Source organism: Aythya marila (assembly GCF_965140915.1).
Source record: "Aythya marila genome assembly, chromosome: 2".
NCBI lineage: Eukaryota > Metazoa > Chordata > Aves > Anseriformes > Anatidae > Aythya > Aythya marila.
This window is the reverse complement of record NC_139043.1, coordinates 91,530,783-91,551,173: the sequence shown is the minus strand read 5'-3', so window position 1 is coordinate 91,551,173 and position 20,391 is coordinate 91,530,783. Positions and strand designations below refer to the sequence as shown.

Here is a 20,391-nt window from a genome sequence, read left to right as displayed (position 1 = left end):
ATGAATTCTGCTGTGCATTGGTATTTATCTAATTTCTTGTACAACCACACTGTAACTTTTCTGACTACAGTTTCTTGACTACACCCCCCACCTTTTCTTTAATGAATTCTCCACTGTTATTTTCCATCCACTCCCAGAAGCACTGTGATCATACATAAACTAAAATGTTCTGAAAATATTCCAGATTCAGAATATTGTTTATTTTTCCTGTGTATTCCCCCACAAGATAAGCATCCAAAACGTAACTTCCCAAGTAGTCTATGTATCTACTTTGCCACTTGAAAAATTATGCATTGTGAAAATACAGAGCTATAGCAGTGAAGAAAGAATAAAACCTATGTATAAATTGGAAGTGCAGATAACGGAAAACTAATAAATGAATACAACCAAATCTCTATAAATAAGTTAGACAATTAATAGCCTGCATTTTGACTGAATTTATAGTAGTTGTATGTGTATTAAGAAATCATTATAAGTGCAGCAGAAAATAGGGGAAGGTTAAATTTGATTGATGGATTACTCATAGATTGATTCCACTTTAAATGAGATTTGAATATGGAATGATTTTGCTTTTAAAAAGACGCTGTTGTTTTTATTGTTGTTGTTGTTATTATTATTATTATTATTATCATCATCATCATTATATTGTTAACTGCCATTTTAGCAAATATGGGACAAACCAGTTAAGGTAAACTAGATTGATGCTTGGCATTCCTGACTCTTCAACTGTTCTCATAGTCTCATGTTGTGTGGTATCTTAAATGTCAAACTCTTAGATTCCTGTGGTTATAAATGATAATTTGTTTCATTATATTAACAAGAATACATTTCTTGTTCTTGTGATTATAGAAAAGAACTTGAAAATGTGATTTTTGAACCCCTACATTTGTTATTCTTAACATCTGTCTGCTTGAAAGCCACCTCTTGATTGTTTATTTTAGAATCAAGTTGTATTTTATACAATTATATAAATTGTATATAATACAATATATATATGTATATATATATGTATATATATATGTATATAATGGTAAATTATACTGTGTTTTCCATCCTTTCAAACTTTTGAAAGTTTAACCGGAAAAAATATGTATGCACTTTGCTGACACACCTGTTTCAGGTGTTGACCAAGAGTCGTATGAGGGACCTCTTCAGGGTTCCTGACCCCACTAGAAGAATAAATATATTGGCAGACTTGTTTTTGCAAGATCTGCAACTCTGGTTTTGTTTGTGTTTGTGCAAAAAATGCTTGTGAGGTTCATGGAGAGGTGATCTGTGGATATTGTTCACAGTCTGCACTAGCAGCAGAAATAGTTTCACCACTGCTGGTGCATAAAAGGTCTGGACAAGAACAGTAAGATAACAGAATCGATAGGAAAAAACATTAAAATGCTTGAGAGATAGGAAGGGAGCCTTGGCAAAAGGACAAAAAGCCCTTCCTCAACACAAAAAGTTGTACAGCAGAAAAGCTAAGGGATGCAATGTAAACCTCTCCAGACTGTGGCAGCTCCCCTCTTAATCTCGACACCAGAAAGTGAATTTTTACATGATTTTCTCTTTACTAAAGCTCATGAAGATTATTTTTTTTTCCATTTTTTTGCTCATTAGGCTTTCCTTAAGAATTTCATTAGTGTTTTTAACAGATGGTGTTGCACTGATCACAACTACTAAGTTTTTGCATGGGACTGTGTGTATATGGACCAGCCATCAGATTACCTTTCGTCTCTAGTTTTCTTTTAAGGCTGCTGCTTTTCATTTCCAAGAGTTAGTTAATTTATCTTAGACATGGAGACAAGAGTAGATCTCTTAATAAACATGAGAGTTATTCTTTGAGTGAGAGGAAGACAGACAAATAAGATAAAAGGAAGCCAAATTTAAGCTATGTCTGGAAAAGAAGTAATTTTAAATGGCCTGGTCATCTCCTTAAAATAGAAAATTAAACAAAAACAGTTTAATAAAAATTAAACAAAAATAAACAAAAATAAAAATTGAACAAAAAATGCTATTGCAGATGTCAAAGTCTCACATTCTAGTGCTTTTTTTTTCCTAAAAGTAAAGGTTTCTAAATATAATAGGAATGATAAAAATAAAACAGATTTCCCCCCTTTGATTTGCTCAGTCTTTGGAATAAGCAAATGGACTGTGAGGGAGGAAGAAACTAGAGCTGGTAGTAATTTTTACTGGAGGGTTCTGTCAGTGTACATCTGTCTTACTGAAATCAGTTTATTTTGATGTAACATTTTAGAGGAAAAAGTTTAAACATTAATCTATCAGGCCAACTAGACATCCTACTTATTATTTATTTTATTGTGTTTTATATGCACAACTTAAAACATCCTGCATTTCAGTATGCAGAAAAGGCTTGACTGCATGGAAATGAAATATTTCAATGTCTTTCAAACAAACATTTCTTTTAGGTTTTATTAGCTGTGAGATCTGGATACTCCAACTATCTTCCTGATAACAGTATTTGGAAAATATGAGTCGTTTCTTGCTAAGCAGAATGCCATCTTCCAACTATTATATTATATGAATATTAGTGATAATTCTGTATAACAATAAGAGATAAATCACTCTCTGAGACTAATTAATGACATATTTTGTAATAGTATCATATTTTATTTCATTGCTTATACAAAAACAGGGTTGCCCTAAGATAGTTCAAAGTTCCATATATCTACAATTTAGCTCTAAGGGAAAAAGCTAGTACATTATTTAAAATACAATTCTGTGTAACTGCAAGAGAACATTCCTGATTATCTTTAATAATCTTTAAAAGCTGGAGGTTAATAAGAGAGGGAGCATGAGAATAAGAAAGGGGGTTAACTAAGAGTAGAAGAAAGAGTCTGAGAGTTTTATAAATTGAAATTTATAAATGGAGAGTAGCAATACCAATCCACTAATTGAATGGAATCGTAGGTGTTTAAAAGCAATATATTTTTATGGCTGTGGTAAGAGGTTTGTATGGTATATTTTGCTCTCTTTTTCATAAATCAGTCTTGAAAATGTCTTCCTGTTCGTGAAAGCAGAAATTCTCAAAGTCTGTCTCTGGGCATCATGCCATTTTGTGGTACTAATAGATCATTCTGTTCTGACAGGAAGAGTTTTAAATAAAGGTCCGCTCAACTCGCAGCTGTGTGAAACTGGCAGATCTGGCCTCTGTCTTTGGGTCAAATACTCACTGTTGCCTCTGCAAAATAAAATGGAAAATAAAATAAATCAGATGGGGCACATTCAGTTAGGATGGCAGAATTTCAGAACGTTTTGAAAAGGTGGGTCCTCGTCTCAGCAACATGTAGAGTATCGAAAGATGTTCTTGCTGATTACTGCAGGAGAGCTTTACAGCTGCGGAGGATCCTGTCAGCTTTAATAAGCTCTGAATACATTACTGATGAACCTGACTTACAAGCAGCTGATGTTAAGCTGCCTGATGCCCTTGACACACACATTTGTCTCTTCTGTATGTGTAGATCAAGGGAAAAAAATCTGTGGTGGAAACTAATATCAGTGAAGTCAAAAAGCAAAAATAGCAGAGAAATATAGTGATGTATTTAGCTTCTGTCTTATAGAATGTCTTTGAATAAAATTATGAACAAATCATATATATCCAATTTCAGTGAGTATTATCCATAAAGAGTAGTGGATATGAGGGAAGAGGAAAAGCTGGGTAGGATGTGGGAAACAATTTAATCCATCATGTTGGAACTTGTTGTATGTAACAAGAAAATGCAGATATGAGTTGGGTCAAAGTTTGGTTGGTTGGTTGCAGAATAAAATAAAGACTGTGATTGCTGTCAGGCTGTTGAAAAAAGCGAGCTTTCAAGATTCAACTTTTAGTCAGAAATAATCAACATGCTGTCTTGCTTCCAACACATCTTGTTATCTGCTTTGATAGAGAAGGATCTAGGGTTTTGCAGTAAATCACATACTGAACTTGACAGCATCATTGTGGAAAAGAAAGGGAAAAAGGACCATAACAAGTATATATGACAAGACCTGTATTGTCAAGGCCTCAAAAAGTAAACTTTTTTTTTGGATTGATGAATTGATTGGTTTGATCTAATGGATGAGCCAAGTCTGGGCAGGACCATAAAGTTGTAATGTTTCTGACCATTTAAATCGTAATACCTTCCTTTTACCTTTACTTTTTTTATGTTTAAGACATCCGAAGTGTTCCAACTTTGCCATTTCTACTGTCCTACAAAAATCATGTAATTCATCATAACATGAGTATATTAATCATCTCTTCAAAGTTTAGAGACTGAGAAGGAAAGAAGGGCTTGAGTCAACTTGTATTTATCTATCTGTGTATTCTCAAGTTTTATGAGGGGTGTCTTGTTCCTGTGAAACATACGTCTTGAGCTTGCATGTGAGACAGAAGAACTTGAGACAGCTAGAGAGTCTCTCAAGGGCAAAAGCTAGGTTTTCTCTAACTTTTCATGACATGTGAAGGTTGGGATATTAGAGTAGTTAGAAAGAATTAATAATAATAATAATGGTAGAAAACAATACGGTTAGAAAGAATACAGAGAGAGAGAGATATGCCACCTGCTAAACCTCCTCATACACTGGCAAGAGAGCATGGTCTAAAAAGTAGGTGAGAAAACAAGAAAAAACAAAATTGCTGACCAGACCAGCTCTAGACCATTGAACTTTCAGCAATGTGCCGAAAAAGGACTTGCTATGTAGCTGTCAGTACTCCTGTGTCACTCCTAGGGAGCTCAAGTTGACTGCCTTCCATGGCCACAAAATATCAGCTTATCCTGCATCTCCCTGATCTCTCTTCATTGTTGTGTTGACGCCTTCTTATTAGAGAAAGCTCTTCAGTGAGTGTCATAGTGGGAAATGAAATTAATAGAAAACATGAAGAGATGCAATGTCACCATCCAGTCTGATTTTATCTGATAAATGCTTCATCTGAGAGCATGGTGCCACTTCAGGACACCCCAAAATAGAATGACACACCAAGGTTGATGGGCTAGCAGTTGCCTTTTTGGCTCAGTGATTTAGTAAAATTCTTTTGTTGAAAACTGCTCCGTAAATTCAAACCATTGCAGTAAACATTGAAGATGTTCTTGAACTCTTAAAAATGATTGTGGAGGTCCTTGGAAAATTGCACTGAGTTCCACTAAAAGATTTTGTGAGTTGGAACCCACCAAATATTGTTGTATTGTTATGTTGTTCATAAAATGAAACAGGACAAATCCTTTGCATATTGCTTTTCCCCTATATCCTGAAATATGCAAGAAGGCAGACGAGTTTCAAGGAGGTAAATGAATATGCTAGTTCTGCATGAAATGCACTCACATGAATATTTGATACCTGCAGTGTTTAAATGCATTCCCATGCATTTAAATTCGCACTTAATAATTATCAAATTTTTCCTCTTGGGTTTGCAGTCAAATGTTTGAACAGTTTGATTAATCACTGCAGTCCTAATTGGTCTGAAGCTAGCTGCTGCTTTGAATTAAGTGTCTTATATTTTTCAAGAACTACCACAGTAGGGTGATACAGTTCCTGTAGGATCATCTAGTATAGAGTTAAGACCACCAGAGATCTTGTCAGACCAGAAAGATTGATTCTAAAAATATTAGAAGCATGGACAGCCTGAAATAACCCTTCTAGGTTAGTTCAAAAGAAAATAACTATTTCACAAAGCCACATAATAAACGAAATAGGCTAAATAATAATCTTTAAAATGATTGAGTCATTTAAACTGTGAAACAGGGCTCTCAACTGCTTGGTTAAGAGGCTAAGCCCAGACAAGGTTATCTAAGATGGAGTCTCACGTGTGATGGAAGATACTCAATTTGTCTCATGTACTGATCTAACCATCCTTCAAGGTAGAAAAAAAAAAAAAAAACACAGTATTAGATGAACATTTATTGGTTGCAGATATTTTTAAATTACTTGGTTATTCTTTGTTTTAGGAAGTTTTATAGATACAGGAGACTAATCACAATTTTTTTAAGAGTATGAGTCTGTTGCTTCTTTCTAAGTGATAAATAATACCATGAGAACTTTCATGTTCACATTCTGTGAATGGTTATAAGGTCCTGTAATGTGCTAAAGACTCCGTAGCTATATAAACTAGGAGAACTGAGTGTTGGTATCCAGTATATGCTCTGACTAACAGTACCTGTTGTTAATATCTCGGACTGCCTAAGGAAGTGTCTTGGCTAATTTTAAATATCCAGTGATATTATTTATTTGGATCTTTTGTTATTAGACTGTTGTGTAAATGAAAATTTTAAAAACATATTTTAACAGCAAGTTTTTGTAATTCAAGAAATTCTGCTTTTGCATAACGGCTGAGGTAATAAAACAGATTCTTTTCTTTATGTTATGGAATTTGCATATCTCATGTTGTGCAGCATCTCTGTGCAGCTAAAGGTCATGCAGCTAAGCCTGTGTCAACCTTCTTTGCTGACAGTAATAATACTCAGTGTCTGTTAGGCATAGTAGCCATATACACTTACGGTTCATTTCCAAAGATCATCATTTCGTAATGCTTTAAATATGAAGCTCTTTTCATGGTCATACTTTTCATTTATAAAAGCAGGACTGCACTTTTCGTTGGTGGGGCAAGAATGAAAAAGAAAATAGCAAGGATTATCTGTGTGTTTATTTCCTTAAATTAATTTGTTCCTCGGTAATGCCCGATCTATAATCCGCATATTTACATTTATCAAATAATAAAAGTGGCCTTTTTCTGCATTCTAGATGTTTTTGGCAAATACAATGCATCAAAAAAAAAGAAAGAACTGTATAGCAGATAATAGTAAACAGACAGAAAATGCAAAAGGACCTGTGTTTCCAAGTTTGACCTTCGGTATCCCTGAGGGTGATCTGTAACATCTTAAATATTGTTGACCAGCCTGAGTGGATCTTGTAGAACAGCCTGTATAGCAGTATCCCATCGTAGCATATAGTAATGTAGTGTCTGGAGGTAACAAATAGCATTCCAAAACTTGAGAGCACCAAGGAAACAGGGAAGTGTTAGGTAGGGTTGTAGCTTCATCCCTGCTTGGTGGGACAGGAACCACTGCCATCTTATCTTCTCCTTCTCACCTGAAAAGGGAAGTTCTTGGATGATGCCTCAATATGGACCTTCCTTTCTATAGCCTTGCTATTGTTAAAAATAGCTGGAATGGGAACAATGGGGAAAATGGTTTTATTGAAGCCATTATGTGTTCACACCATACCGGGGAAGGCCCTCACTTGACACACCAGCAGCAGCCCACACTTTTTTCCTGGCTTCTGCCAAGCTGAGGTGTTAAGGGGTCACTGTGCCAGAAGGCCAGGCTTTCCTGAGGGCCTGTGGCCTGCCTTCTCCTCCTTGGCAGCACTCTCCTCAGAGTTTTTGTCCTTCACTGATGCCTGCCTTGGCTCAGTGTTTTCTTTTAACCCTGTCTGCAGTAATTCTGCCTTTAGAGGCAGATCCCCAGTTGGCTGAAGATCTTGATTTACAACGTGAAACAGCAAGTGGTACACATAAGAATTACTCATGTCTTGAAATACTTCAGCTCTTCTCAGCTGAGTCTGAAGCACAGATTCTGAGTGATTTATGGTGTTACAGTTTATCACAGCTGATGTAATACCAAGAGTGGCTAATTCTTTACGAAGAACACTATTCACAGTCTTTGGACAGAAGCAAAAACTAAAATAAATTACTTTATAATATTCATACTTTCTGCCTCAGGGTTCTCTTCATCTTCTTTGTAGCATCTGCACACTAAACTTGCAATTGATTAAAAAGCCTACCCTGTTCTTACAGAATTACAGATGTCCACTCTTTTTCTAGCACACTGTGTTATTATTTATCAACCCACTCGGAGAGCACACAGCATTTTAGGTGCAGTGGATTTCAAAAGCTCATAGGAATGAGCAATGTGATGACAACCTGTCAAAAGTTAATTGATGCCAGCTAACGCTGTAGGATATTCTCCTTATAAAAGCAGAGGTGCAGGCTCTGGGTGTCCCACAGCAGTGGCTGTGCTTTAAGAAGTACTGGCATCTCACTTTTCTTGAACGAGCCCTTGAGAAGTGAGGTTGGGACTGTAACATCATTGCTCAAATCTGTTGAGTGTGCAAAGTTATGGAAGTAGCCATTTTTTCTCTCAGTTTTTCCTTTCACAATCTGTGAAATATTATGCGTGTTCACACATCTCACAAATCTTGCCAATAAACTTAAAGACATCTGAATGAGCCTGGCATATCCAGGCAGAGAAAAAAACCACCAGCTCACCCTCTGGTCCCCACAAGAACAGCGAGTGATGTGAAGAGGAATTAATGCTGTGACCTGGGGGTGAGTCGACAAAAGTGGCAGTAAAAAACATTAAAGAATTCAGAGGTTCTTGAACTGCTTAGCTCGTGGTGTTAAACCAGATATTTATTAAAACAGCATTTGCCTGTTCAGAAAGCTTCAGGCTGGTCCTGATATGATTCAGTTTAGGATGAGGCCCAAGAATTCTGGGTGCTTTTCAATATTGACTATGTGCTTTGTTATGATTAAGGCATCTAATCATGAAAATGTCTAAGCAGTTTTTAGAATTTGTTGTAGCTGTTATATGGCCTCTATTTCATGAATGACATTGTCTGTTTCCTCCATGGTAGTTATTATCGTAATAACATTACACAGCAGAGACCTAGTCTGAAAATGCCAAATAGAAGGCAAAGCATCAGAAAATTATTATCAAGAAAAAATCCAAAATTTCATTAAGGACAAGCTTGATATATTAATAATAAAGGCTAGAGCTTATTTTACCAACTTTAAATATTTCTGATGGTTACAGATACAAAATGCAAAAAAAAAAAAAAAAAAGAGTGTATTTTTTCCTTACTTCATCACTAGTGAAAATCATACCTTAGAATTTATTGACGGAACTTTTTCTGTGTATAATTTCTTGCTTTAATTAAATAAATTTGTGGTATTTCCTGTATTGTTGTGATGGGCAAGCTCTGAGGAGCCTAAGAAAGAGTGGGATGCAGATCTGCATAAGAGCAGACATACAGCATCTGCACTACTTCCTACACTGGCAGCCACAGCCCTGCACTGGAGATTGCCACAGCAAAGGAGGGAGAATATCCAGCCAATGTTATCAGACAGGGAAAATGTGAAATGGAAATCAATATGCTGCCTTGGGCATCAAAGTGTTTCACCCACAAAGAGATTCCAGAAATGTGATGTTAAAAGGATCACTAATGTAAAACCTGTAGGAAGGTAAGAGTCGAACCAGTAGGATAATTTGAGCATATGATGACCCGTTCTTCTCCACCTAATGCAGGCATGGTGAGCTTTGAAACAGAACTGATTTGTATCCCAGCAAAGCTTTTGATTAGGATCTGCCATCTTAGGAAGAAAAAGACAGAAGCTGGCTGGGTTTCTGGAATGTTGTAAAGGCTTGTTTTGATGCAGAGGGAGAGATTTCTTCCTATGAAAATACATTCAGTCATTTCTTTATATTCAGCTTAATTTTGATGCAAGCTGTTTGTCTCCGTTGGTCTGCAGCTCCCCTCAGGAGAAGAAAAAAAAATCAGAAAACACAAAACTGCTGGGCCATTAGAAATTCATGAGACCTTCAAGCAGTACTGATGACTGGGTCTTCTAGAAAAGTTATCTGATGGAAGAATTGCATTTAGCTGTGGACCTGATGGTACCATAGCTTTTGGCTGAGCACAAGATGAGAAAGCTGTTCCTCCTACCACGTTAAGGTGAATAGAAAGTTGTGGCTGACTCAAGTAAATAAGTAAATACTATTTCATGTGAAGTCAGCACTGATTTAGTTTTACTGACCTTAAAACATACAACTCACTGCCCCATCTTATGTTTTCTAAATCCCCAAGAGTGTAGCCTTGCCTTATATTGGTAGTCCAGATGTTTAGTGTCGAAAACATCCGGCAAGAAGCAGTAGTAAAGCTTGCTCCTGCTGACTTCAAGGAATTTTGTGTAGCAGGCTCCATTAAGCAAAGGACAGAGCCACTTTTATAATACAACAGAAAACAGGCCTGCATGCTACATTCAACAGCTACCAGGAGAATTTATGTGCTTTTATAGTACAAGCTTCTTTTGCGCTTTGTCCTTAAGATGACGATCACATGCAGAAGTTGTTCTGTTGGACTGAGAAAAACCTTGGGATATAAAGCCTTTAGAGGTAAAGCACAAGCACCACATAAATCACTGCTTTCAGCGATGGGTCTGCTGTTCTCGCCAAAACCTCTGTGGGCTCATGTTATCCAGCACGCTGGGGATCCAGTTTGAATGTGGCTTCCATAAGATGTGCAAAACGCTCTGCCTTTCTAAGAAAGCCTCCCCAGTCCTCTCATCTTTTATGTTGCTGGCGTTTTGGTTTGAAAAGTTACCCTGAAATGATTTCATCCGCTGAGAGTATAGCTTGGGCTAACAGAATGGGAAAAAAATGACACCCCACACACACACATGCATACACACGTGCATAGACACACACACTCAAAAAGGTAATCTCATAACAAAAGCGAGCAGTAAATCAAATGTCTCTTACCTGGAGCAGATTTGAATTATTAGTTTTCAGTCTAACAAGCAGTTAACTCAAATTGAATTGTACCTGTAATTAAAACAGACTAAAAGCAAGCCACCCAGCTGGCATGTACATCTCCTCTCCCATATTATTCCAGAGATTTTTTTTTATTTTTTTTTAAGGAAAAATATTCCTCATTATGATGAATATGCTTGAAAATGAGGAGCTGCTTCTTTCAGAATATTCTGCTCATTTTATTTGGAACAAAGACTTCTAGCTTCCCTCACCGTATAAAAACAGAGCATGAATTAGCTGCTTGAAAGAAGTGGGAGATGGGGCATCAAAGAGCCTTCTGTTCATTAAGATAAACACCGAATATGTGTTTCATGTTTGGTTTCAGAGTAACATTCTGAATAGAGGATTAAGCAGTTGCTTCCCACAGTCTTAAACTATTGAGATGGTGTGGGAGAAGGAGGAGAATAAAAGGATTTAAGCTATTATGCAAAGAATTAGTGTTGAGAGAGTAAAAGGTCCCCTTATTACTCATTGAATTCTCCATGGATTTAGTAGTGTTGAAAGTGTAATATGGCTCTCCATTTTGGATGCACTGTAAGTATCTGACTGAGTTACAAGAGTCCATCTAAAATTTCAGCCTAGACACTGATTTTGCAAGACACACAATAGTTACATGGTTAAAATTTCCTTTTTTTGTGATCTTTTTGTTACATTATAATTTCAGGAAAAGAGAAAAAACCCTGCTATAATATCTGCATGGTAAGATACAGGGTTTTTCTGGAAATGAGATCATAGAATCATAGAATAGTTTGGTTTGGAAGTGACCTTAAAGATTATCTAATTCCAACCCCCCAGCCACAGGCAGGGACACCTCCCACCAGACCAGGTTGCCCGAAGCCTCATCCAGCCTGGCCTTGAGCACCTCCAGGGATGGGGCATCCACAGCCTTCCTGGGCAACCCGTGCCAGAGACTCACCACCCTCTGAGCGGAGAATTTCTTCCTTATATCTAATATAAATCTACCTGTTTTCAGTTTACACCATTACCCTTGTCCTGTCACTACACTCCCTGATAAAGTCTGTCCCTGTGTAAGGCCGTTTAAGATTCTTTGGAGCCTTCTCTTCACCAGGCTGAACAACCCCAACTCCCTCAGCCTGTCTCCACAGCAGAGGTGCTCCAGCCCTCTGATCATCCTCATGACCCTCCTCTGGACTTGCTCTAACAGGCCCGTGTCCTTCTTGTGCTGGGGGCCACAGAGCTGAATGCAGGGCTCCAGGTAGGGTCTCAGTCACAAGGGGTGGAGTAGAGGGGGAGAATATTCTGTGATTCTGTGATTCTGTGATTCTGTAATCACGTCCTTTCGGTCTGCCAGCTACATCTGGGGACAAAGATTTTTACCTTCTTGCTCACAGTGCAGTCACCTCAGTTGCAGAAGCGGTCCTGATCAACCCCACTTTGCACTACTGAAATCAATTTTTATTACACATACTTTATAGATGAAGTTGATTGGACTGTTCCTGTGAGTCAGTGTGAATAAGGGTTTTGCAATCTGTCCGGGCCTTACACATTTTCTGTGAGGATGAATGATGGATGGTTTTATGAATTTGCTGATATGCCAGTTACAGTGTTTTATGTGGAGTTTTAATGAACTAAATTTGCTAACTGTTATGACCAATATTGAAATGGTGTTAAATTAGAAGAGCTCATTTCTGTTGAGTCCAAGGAAATGTCAATGTATCCATTTTAATTTTTAAGTTCCATAAGGGGCTTTTATGTCCTTAGTATGTTTACAAAAGTAATTTTTAGTTGCTGTTAGCCCATCTGTAAGCTCATTGCAATGTATTTTTGTGTTTATATTCTGTTTATTTAATCCATCAATATTGTCTGCTTAGAAGTTACATTTTTTGTTGCTGTTGTTCATATATCTTTTCCCTAGGCATCTGTTACTCCTCACTCTGAGAGACAGGTGGTAGCTCGATTTGGCCTGACCTAGGACAGCTGTTCTCATAATTCAGAAAAAAAGTCCATCGGGAATGTGAATAATTAATAGTTTTATTAATGAATATAGGGGCTCTGTTAAAGAACAAGTGATCAAGGTTTCTTAAGTTTCTTGATATTTGATTATTATTTACTCTTTTATTTCTGTATTTATCACATTTCAGGGTTGCAGTTTGGGTATAGGGGGTTGGATCATAATACGGGTATTTAATTTTCCAGTGTGAAGTGTTCTGTTTGAAACAGGATTGCTGAAAAACAGCAGTGGTTAGAATATATCGTTTAATATGGTTTAAAGCCAAAACACTCAAATTTGCAAAGGAGATATATGAAACTATCATTCCTGAGTTCATCCTCAAGCAATGTTCTCTGGGAGAATAACGCTAAATAGGTGACAGACTTCAGTCAGAGACATTCAGTGCTACACATAAAAGAACACACAAAAAAAAAAAAAAAAAAAAAGGCTCAGAAATGAATCTTGATGTATGCTTCTTGGAGGAAGGGGAGGAAGTAGTCCAAATGCTTGACAGGATTTGCAGGTTCCATGGCTTCATTAGCACATTGACTCATGGGTCCCACATGCTGATCTGTCTTATTTGGGATTTATTAGGAGGTGGCTACATCTTTGTTTCACTCCCTGCTCGTTGGTTTGATGAGATTTCAGCTCATCATTTCTCTGCCTCATTGCTATCTGTTAGGTTATGCTGAAGAATAATGAATCACGCTGATCTCTTTCTTATCCAAAGATATATGTGAGTTTGGATGTACTGGAATAACAGAGAATTTGTTCACTTAAGCTTCAACTGTGTTTTTCTTTTCCCAATAAGTTAGAAAAATAACAGTATATGTGATTTATGGCTCCCTTCTTCTTTATCTCCAGTATTTAATTTCTCATAATAAGAAAGATAAGAAATGTGTTTGGATGCAGATCACAGAGGTTCCTGAGTGCAGCCTGAAAACTCTGAAGCACCAGAGCTTTCATTCTAGAGGCTCAATTTCAGTCTCTTCTTTATCTTAATCTCTTTATTCAAAATCTTTTACAGATGTTGACATATGCCTGCCTATCTACAGGTCTTTCAGGAAGAACTAACATTTGAACATTGGAGCTACTGAAATTCTAGTTGCTTCAGATAGGAGATTGTTTGCCGTTTTGTAATGTATGCCATTACGTTTGCCACTTATACAATACAAAACTAGGGCTATGCTACCTCAAAAGTATTCTACATTGAATACTTAGTGGTCAGCTGTATCTCGTATCTCTATTTCTCTGATTAGATAAAATGCCGTAGATAAAATTCCACTGGAAAAATAAAATCTTACTCTATTTTGAATATAATAAACAGATAATAAGAGGCCATACAAATACAAGAATTTATCAACAGAAGCCAGGCAGTGGGTTTAGAGTACCTTGGTGCCAGTCGTGCATCTTGCACAGCTTGAATGCACTGTTCTTACCCACTTGTAAATGTGTGGTAACTTGCTTGTCTCTTCCTGAGAATTAAACCGTCCCATAGTCTCTGTAAATAGGAGTATGCACACGTGCAACTACTATGAAAAGTAGTTGACAAACTGACATTGTAAATTTATCTGTGGGTTATCCCGCAACAGGTGGCACATGTGTGCATAGCCAAAAAGGTAGGGAACAACATTCTCTCTCAGACAATTTCGTTGCTTTGCAAACTTGCTGCTCATCACTGCTGGAGGAATGGGAGCTTACAGGGTGTAAGGATGCCAAGAAAACAGCTCAAGAGAGGAAGCAAGCAGGAATTCCTATTGACTTCCATGTTTTGTGCCATATTTGCTTGGAAATAAAATGGTAACTGTTTCCCTGCTGTGAATACTGGGAATTTATTTTGGTATAATAGTTTGTTGCACTGAAGAGGGAACAGAAATGTATACTTTTACTGCTCTGCACATGTTTTTGTTTCTGAATGAAGTATAATATTCTCTGAATTTCTTCCCTTGAGCTTCAAATACTTTTACTATAAGCTAAAATTAATCCTTTTGGCATGTTAAACCTGACCTTGAATTCTGAGTTGTGGCTGGCAGGTCTACTGACATGCCACTGCTGAATTCAGAGTATCACACAGATGTCAGCTACATGAATGAGACCTGAGGAATTCTCCTTTTCAGATTTTCCTAGTTAAAAAAAAAAAAAAAAAAAAAAAAAAAAGTGAGGAATAGCAATTTAATAGGTTCTCATTCCCTGTCTTGCTGAGTTTTGACCAAGTAGATCCTCAGCAGTTGCCACGCTTGGCCGTTTCCAAGAAATAGGGCTTTACTGATTCGAATGAACTGATCTGGCTTTGGAATATAATAGCAACAGATCCTTGGGCAGTGCCTCTAAAATCATGTGACTCTGAAAGAAGTATTTATTGGATATATCTATTCTCTGTTTGTAGTTAGAAGAAAGGGAATATTTCTATTTGCCTCCAGAAAAGGGCCAAAAGCTTTCATAGGCAGCAAGCTCTGGTGATGAGGTTTAACAACATCTTTGTGGGTTAAATACAGTACTTTGGCAAGGAGGTTTGTACGCAAAAATAAAAGCTTTCTTTTTCAATCTCTTCTGCTCAATAATTTGCTGCTGCAAAAGTATATGATGTTCATTGTGGCAACAAATAGTGTGTAAACTGATGTGTGAACTAGGAGAAGAATTAATGATCCGATTGTGTCTGGCTTGATGTAAATTCAGAATGTACACACAGGAACAAAAGTAATAAGAGGCATGTTAATCCATAGAAATGAAGGAGTTTCTATTTATGCAGGGAAATCCTTACAGTTGTACGGTAGGAAGAAGCCATTAATGAGTGCATATTGTGCACTGTGAGCATCCGTGATGCTGTATGTGTCACACATAAATACAGTAAATATTAGATAGACTTCATCTGGTGTACTTTAGGCTGTTTTTAGCCCCAAAACAGGCAGATAGGGACAATTCTCTAAGTACTCTCCAAGAGCTAAAGCATTAGGTATAAAGACAGGTTTCTGTAAAGACAGTAGACAAAATGCAGGCATGCAGCGTGCTAATTGATGTCAAGTCAACCATAATATTATCTTCTTGTTTACCTCAGACAGGCTCAGTCAAGCAATGAGTTTAACTTCTGTCACCCCAAATGTGAGACTATATGCAATAATGCAAGGCCTCAGGTCATGTTAGAGGCCAAAGATTTGCTCTGATATTTTTTATTTTCTCTCCCTCGTATTTTTTTCCCTAGTGGGTAGAGGGAGATGAGGTAAGCACACAGGATTTATGCAGGAGACGGTACAGATCGTTTTGTTCAACAAAATAAAAATAAATCACAACTATTTTCCGAATATACCCTTTTTTTTTTTTTTTTCTGCCAGAACAAACTTCATATTGCTGGCATTTGTTTCACAGGGTTTTTGACATCAGACCTAATCACAACCTATTCTGCTGCTTAAAAATATGGAACCCTGGCAACACTGCTTCCTCTCTCCAATCATGGGGCAGCAAAGCAACTGCAGGGTATTGCATTTGGATTTGTCAGAATAAATAATGAAGAGGCTCATCAGCCTCTCACTAATGAACAAGGAAATGTGATTAAGCAACTTTAAAAGAGAATGGCTGAAAACAATATAGAAATGATAGCAGGATGATTGCTGTGAATGAGAGACTGAAATTTCTGAATAAGAGATTTCTTCAACAAGACACGACGACAGTAGTTTAATCTTCCATTAAAAGATTCCTGCCAATTTGGAAAAGCTCTGAATCAGGAGATTACAGACATCGCAGAAGCTGACAAGGCAGCCACTTCTCTTAAGACAGCTACTTTCTGGCAATTGCTGAGAAATAGCCATTTTTTAAATTTCAATGCTCTTAACTTCTACCAAACAATGACTGGAACATCTCTTACTAGGCAATCTTCTCAAAGACTCTGAAAATACAAACTGTCTTTTGGACCAAAGTGTTCTAGAGATGCCTGCCAAGTTTACTGTGGCTAACATCTAGAAATTGTACTGATTAGCTTCTGGCAACATTCCTTGAAAGTGCTTCATATGTTAGAATCTCATTAAATACCTTATTCCTCTTTATTATTCTTTAGCAACAGAAACATGTGCTTCCACCTTATATCTAATCTGTTTGTATGCTTTCACTGTCTTATCTCCTCACTTATCTAAAGGAGATAGCACACAATATAGAAGCTTCAAGAAGAGTGAAATAACAGAAGTTTCTGTAATTCTTCTATATGTCAGCAGAAAGATAACTATTTTTTTTCTTTCCTTTTTATATATCTATAAATGCCTTTTACAAGTAAATGTATAAAAGTCAACGACCAGATTTCTGTCCAAGGAAGGGGAATTATATCAGCCTGTAGAAGTTTCCAGAAATTCAGATACATAAAATGGTATTCTGTTATAACAATTGTAAGCACATAAGTTGGTGTGAGATTGTGAGATTCATAGATAAGCAGTTTAAAAAAGGAAGTAAAAGAAGATGTCAAGCATCTTTTTAAGTTGCAGAAATGTTCACATACCTCAAATACGATACCATTACAGAAAATACTTTGGGCCTAAAGCTGAGGAAAAAAAACACTATTCTGCCTCACAAGGCTTTTGAAGATTTTTTTTTTTTTTTTTTCACAAGATGTAGGGCTATCGTACTGCAACATATAGTATGAATAATAGAAACCACTTTGGGTTTTCAGACAAAACTTCAACTGTCTTCAGTGGAGATTTGATTGTGTTGAAACACGTTAGCCTTCCATGCATCTCCCTGTGTTGCTTAAAATATCTAGTTGCTTAAAATATATTGTTATAGTCTAATTATCTTCCATAAAGATGCAGATTCATTGGGTTTCAGTTTTTATTTAGAAGTTTACTTGTACTTTTCTTGTTCCATGGACAGACTTCTGCCTGTTAAATCATGCTCTTATTCCTCTTTTTATATGGTATTTAGTATCATACCCAGTAGCTGGTCTCCTTGCAGTGGCTTATACTAGTGAATATCACAACCTGCTTCATCGGCTTATGTTTTAGTTTCCTGCAGAGAATCGAAATATCCCGGAGGCCATACATGACCATGGTTCATCATCCTATGGTATATCCTCTGAGCATGAGAATGAGAAACCGTTTTGATAGGGGCATCTAACAGAGACACAACCTTCCCTCAGAAAGCAGAGATGTAGCAGAGGTCTCCACCTGCCAGGAAATCTGTGCAGTCCTCTTTTCCAAACTGCTCAGTGTATCAAGAAAGAAAGGCAAAGAACAACAACAACATATCCCCTCTTTATGCTTTTTTCCAGGCCAAGGTCTGTAAAAACTTCTCTGCAGAACTTCTCTCAAGCAAATAAATTGCATGGGTGCATTCAGTGAGGTGTTCACAACATCCTCATTCTTTTTCTCCTGGGGGAAAAAAAAAAAAAAAAAAAAAAGAGAGCAGGCTTAGAGGAATATTTCTTCAATATTCAAGTTAATTCCTTATAGACTGAGACCTGTATTTCTGTATTTCTCTATTTTATCATTTTATTTAGAATTTTAGTATTTTTATTTTATCTTACATATAGCAGTTTGCTCTCTGCAGTGTGCTAGGATTGATGCCTCATTCCTATGACCTGCAGAGCCAAATCTGGAGCAAAACCTGTTTTTCAAACTAATTGTGCCAGAACATCTTAGTGTTATGTATAGACTGGAAATATCAATGTTTCAATGCACATGAATCCATTTCAGTGTAACTTCAGATTCTCCAGTACATTAATTGCAGATAAATACTTGGTGTAACAGTACTTCTGAAGTTTGTGTATGAGGAAAGAAATATTTGGAAATTGTTTATTCATTTAAAGGAACCAAAACCTACCAATTTTGTGCTAGTAAGCTCCCAACTATACTATTCTGAAAAATCTACTTTTTTTTTTACATTTCCGTAAAAATAAGGTATCTGATATGTGTGTGGACTTTTCTTTTGTAGGTGGAATGGAGAAAATAAAACAACACACCTTCGCACTAGCTCATTATACCTATAATGTGCTGTCTACCTTAAAATATGCCAATGGGGCACCTGTAGTACGTATTTACAGTGACACAGATTTCAGCAATCCTGATGTCCAGGGTCCGATCATTAATTTCAACGTGCTCGATGAAAATGGAGAGGTGATCGGCTTTTCACAGGTATGTTTTTCTTTTGCCTTATATTGAGTGTTCTCCTTGTATCTTAAGCATATTTACATTGAGTTCTTTATCCTAAAGGAAATATTTTCTCTGTCATAGTCCCTTCTGAGGTTTTGGTTTTCTTTCTTCTTAGTTTTGCACAATATATACAAACCATTTGTATAGACTTGTAGAGAGATAATCCAATAAATAATGTTAGCACAATGCAAAGTGCATGATAACCAAAGACAATTTCTTACAGATTTAATATTCTACACATGAGAAGTTTGAAAGTAGGCTGTTTTAACAGGATTGTTTGGTTTCTTGTTGTCTTTCTTCTTAAGAGTACTCAAAATTGGGAGTGAAAGGCAGATCTAGAAAAGGTGATATAAGAGATTGCCTTGGGACCTTTGATGTACAGATGAAATCAGATCTCAAAATATTGCAGTCACCCATGAAAAAGGATTTTACTTCTCCCCTTGGTTCTAAGAATGACATTCTTGTAATATTCCTGAGGAAGCAACAAATTACCACTAGGGTATTTTTATTTAAAATTTGAATGTTCAGTGTAAGTGAGATTCAAGCTCAAAAATTCCATAAATTCCGTATTTCACAGTAGCTTTCTCTAGTCTTTTTCTATTTCTGAGTATCTGAATTATCTCCAGTACATTTCTGAGTATCTGAGTATAAGGTGTTCTGAGTATCAGTAACATGAAATTTTCTGAATCTTTTCCACCTTTCAGTGTCCTGTTTATCAGTGAGAAGCTGGCCGTAATCATATATGACTGTGCATTTCAGGAAATGCAGGCAGTGGGTAACATAGGGTAACGTAGCTCACTTGCTCAGCAACAGAAGCCAGAAAAAAACACAATGCTCTGGTTCAGCTTAATTATTCCGTTTATTGGCTGCCTATTGAATAAGTCCACAGGTCAAGTTCATGACCTTGATTTTCCAAAGCTGTCAATAACTGGCAGCAGCTATCTCAGCAACTGCCTTGCTCTGCCAGCTAGTTGCATAGGTGCATTGCTCTTGGAGGGAAACAGAGAAATGTCTACGAGAATACACAGGAAGATGAATTTATACACAAGGGAGGACAGAGGTGAAACAGTTACTTGGCAGCCTGCCGATACGGAGTTGTGTAAATTTTTAAGATACTTGCCACACTGATGAACGTGGGAAGGGCAAATGTACAGAGAAGCTCTTCTTCCTATACCTCTTTTAAAAATCACTGGGCTTTGTTACCAATCTCAAAGATTAATCAAGTTTTGTTTCCAAGAAGTCCACATTTTAGGAGTCAATTAGCCATTTATACAGTCTTGGATGTGTGTTGCAGTGTTTAGGAAAAAGCAGTGATATTAACACCACTGAATTAATACTTAATAATGTTAAGATTAAAACACTCTGCAAACACCCTGTTTTTGCTTCTGTCCCTTGGTTAAAACCAAAGCCTTTATTTGCACTTCTAATTGTCACCGATTTTCAGTAAAAATGGACCCTGCCTGTTTCACTTTTTTAAACTCAACTGTAACCTCAAAGAAAAAATGATTTTATAGTCTTATGCCTCCATCGTGCCTGTTTGCTGCAGTGGCTGCTCATAAAAAGCTTCTTTATTGATCTGTATCATCTGGATTGCTCTATTCACCACATTGTCATCATTTCTGGCATGAGTATATTGAATGAGGAACTGTAAAGTTTTCAAATGCGTACCAGTCACATCTGCAGTGCCTGTTAGATTACTTTGTTTAATTAAAATAATGTGCAATTTAACAACTTTTAGAAA

The 20,391-nt window shown here is 36.9% G+C and overlaps 1 protein-coding gene across 5 annotated transcripts in view; it reads left to right on the top strand.

Moving 5' to 3' along the window:
• The window catches only part of MOCOS (molybdenum cofactor sulfurase), a 224,487-nt gene that overhangs the window by 149,988 nt on the left and 54,108 nt on the right, over positions 1–20,391 (top strand). For all 5 annotated transcript variants that reach the window (XM_082752602.1, XM_082752601.1, XM_082752603.1 and 2 more), the window contains one exon: positions 18,433–18,632. In XM_082752602.1, the coding sequence (XP_082608728.1) occupies positions 18,433–18,632 (200 nt within the window). The remainder of the gene's footprint in view (positions 1–18,432; positions 18,633–20,391) is intronic.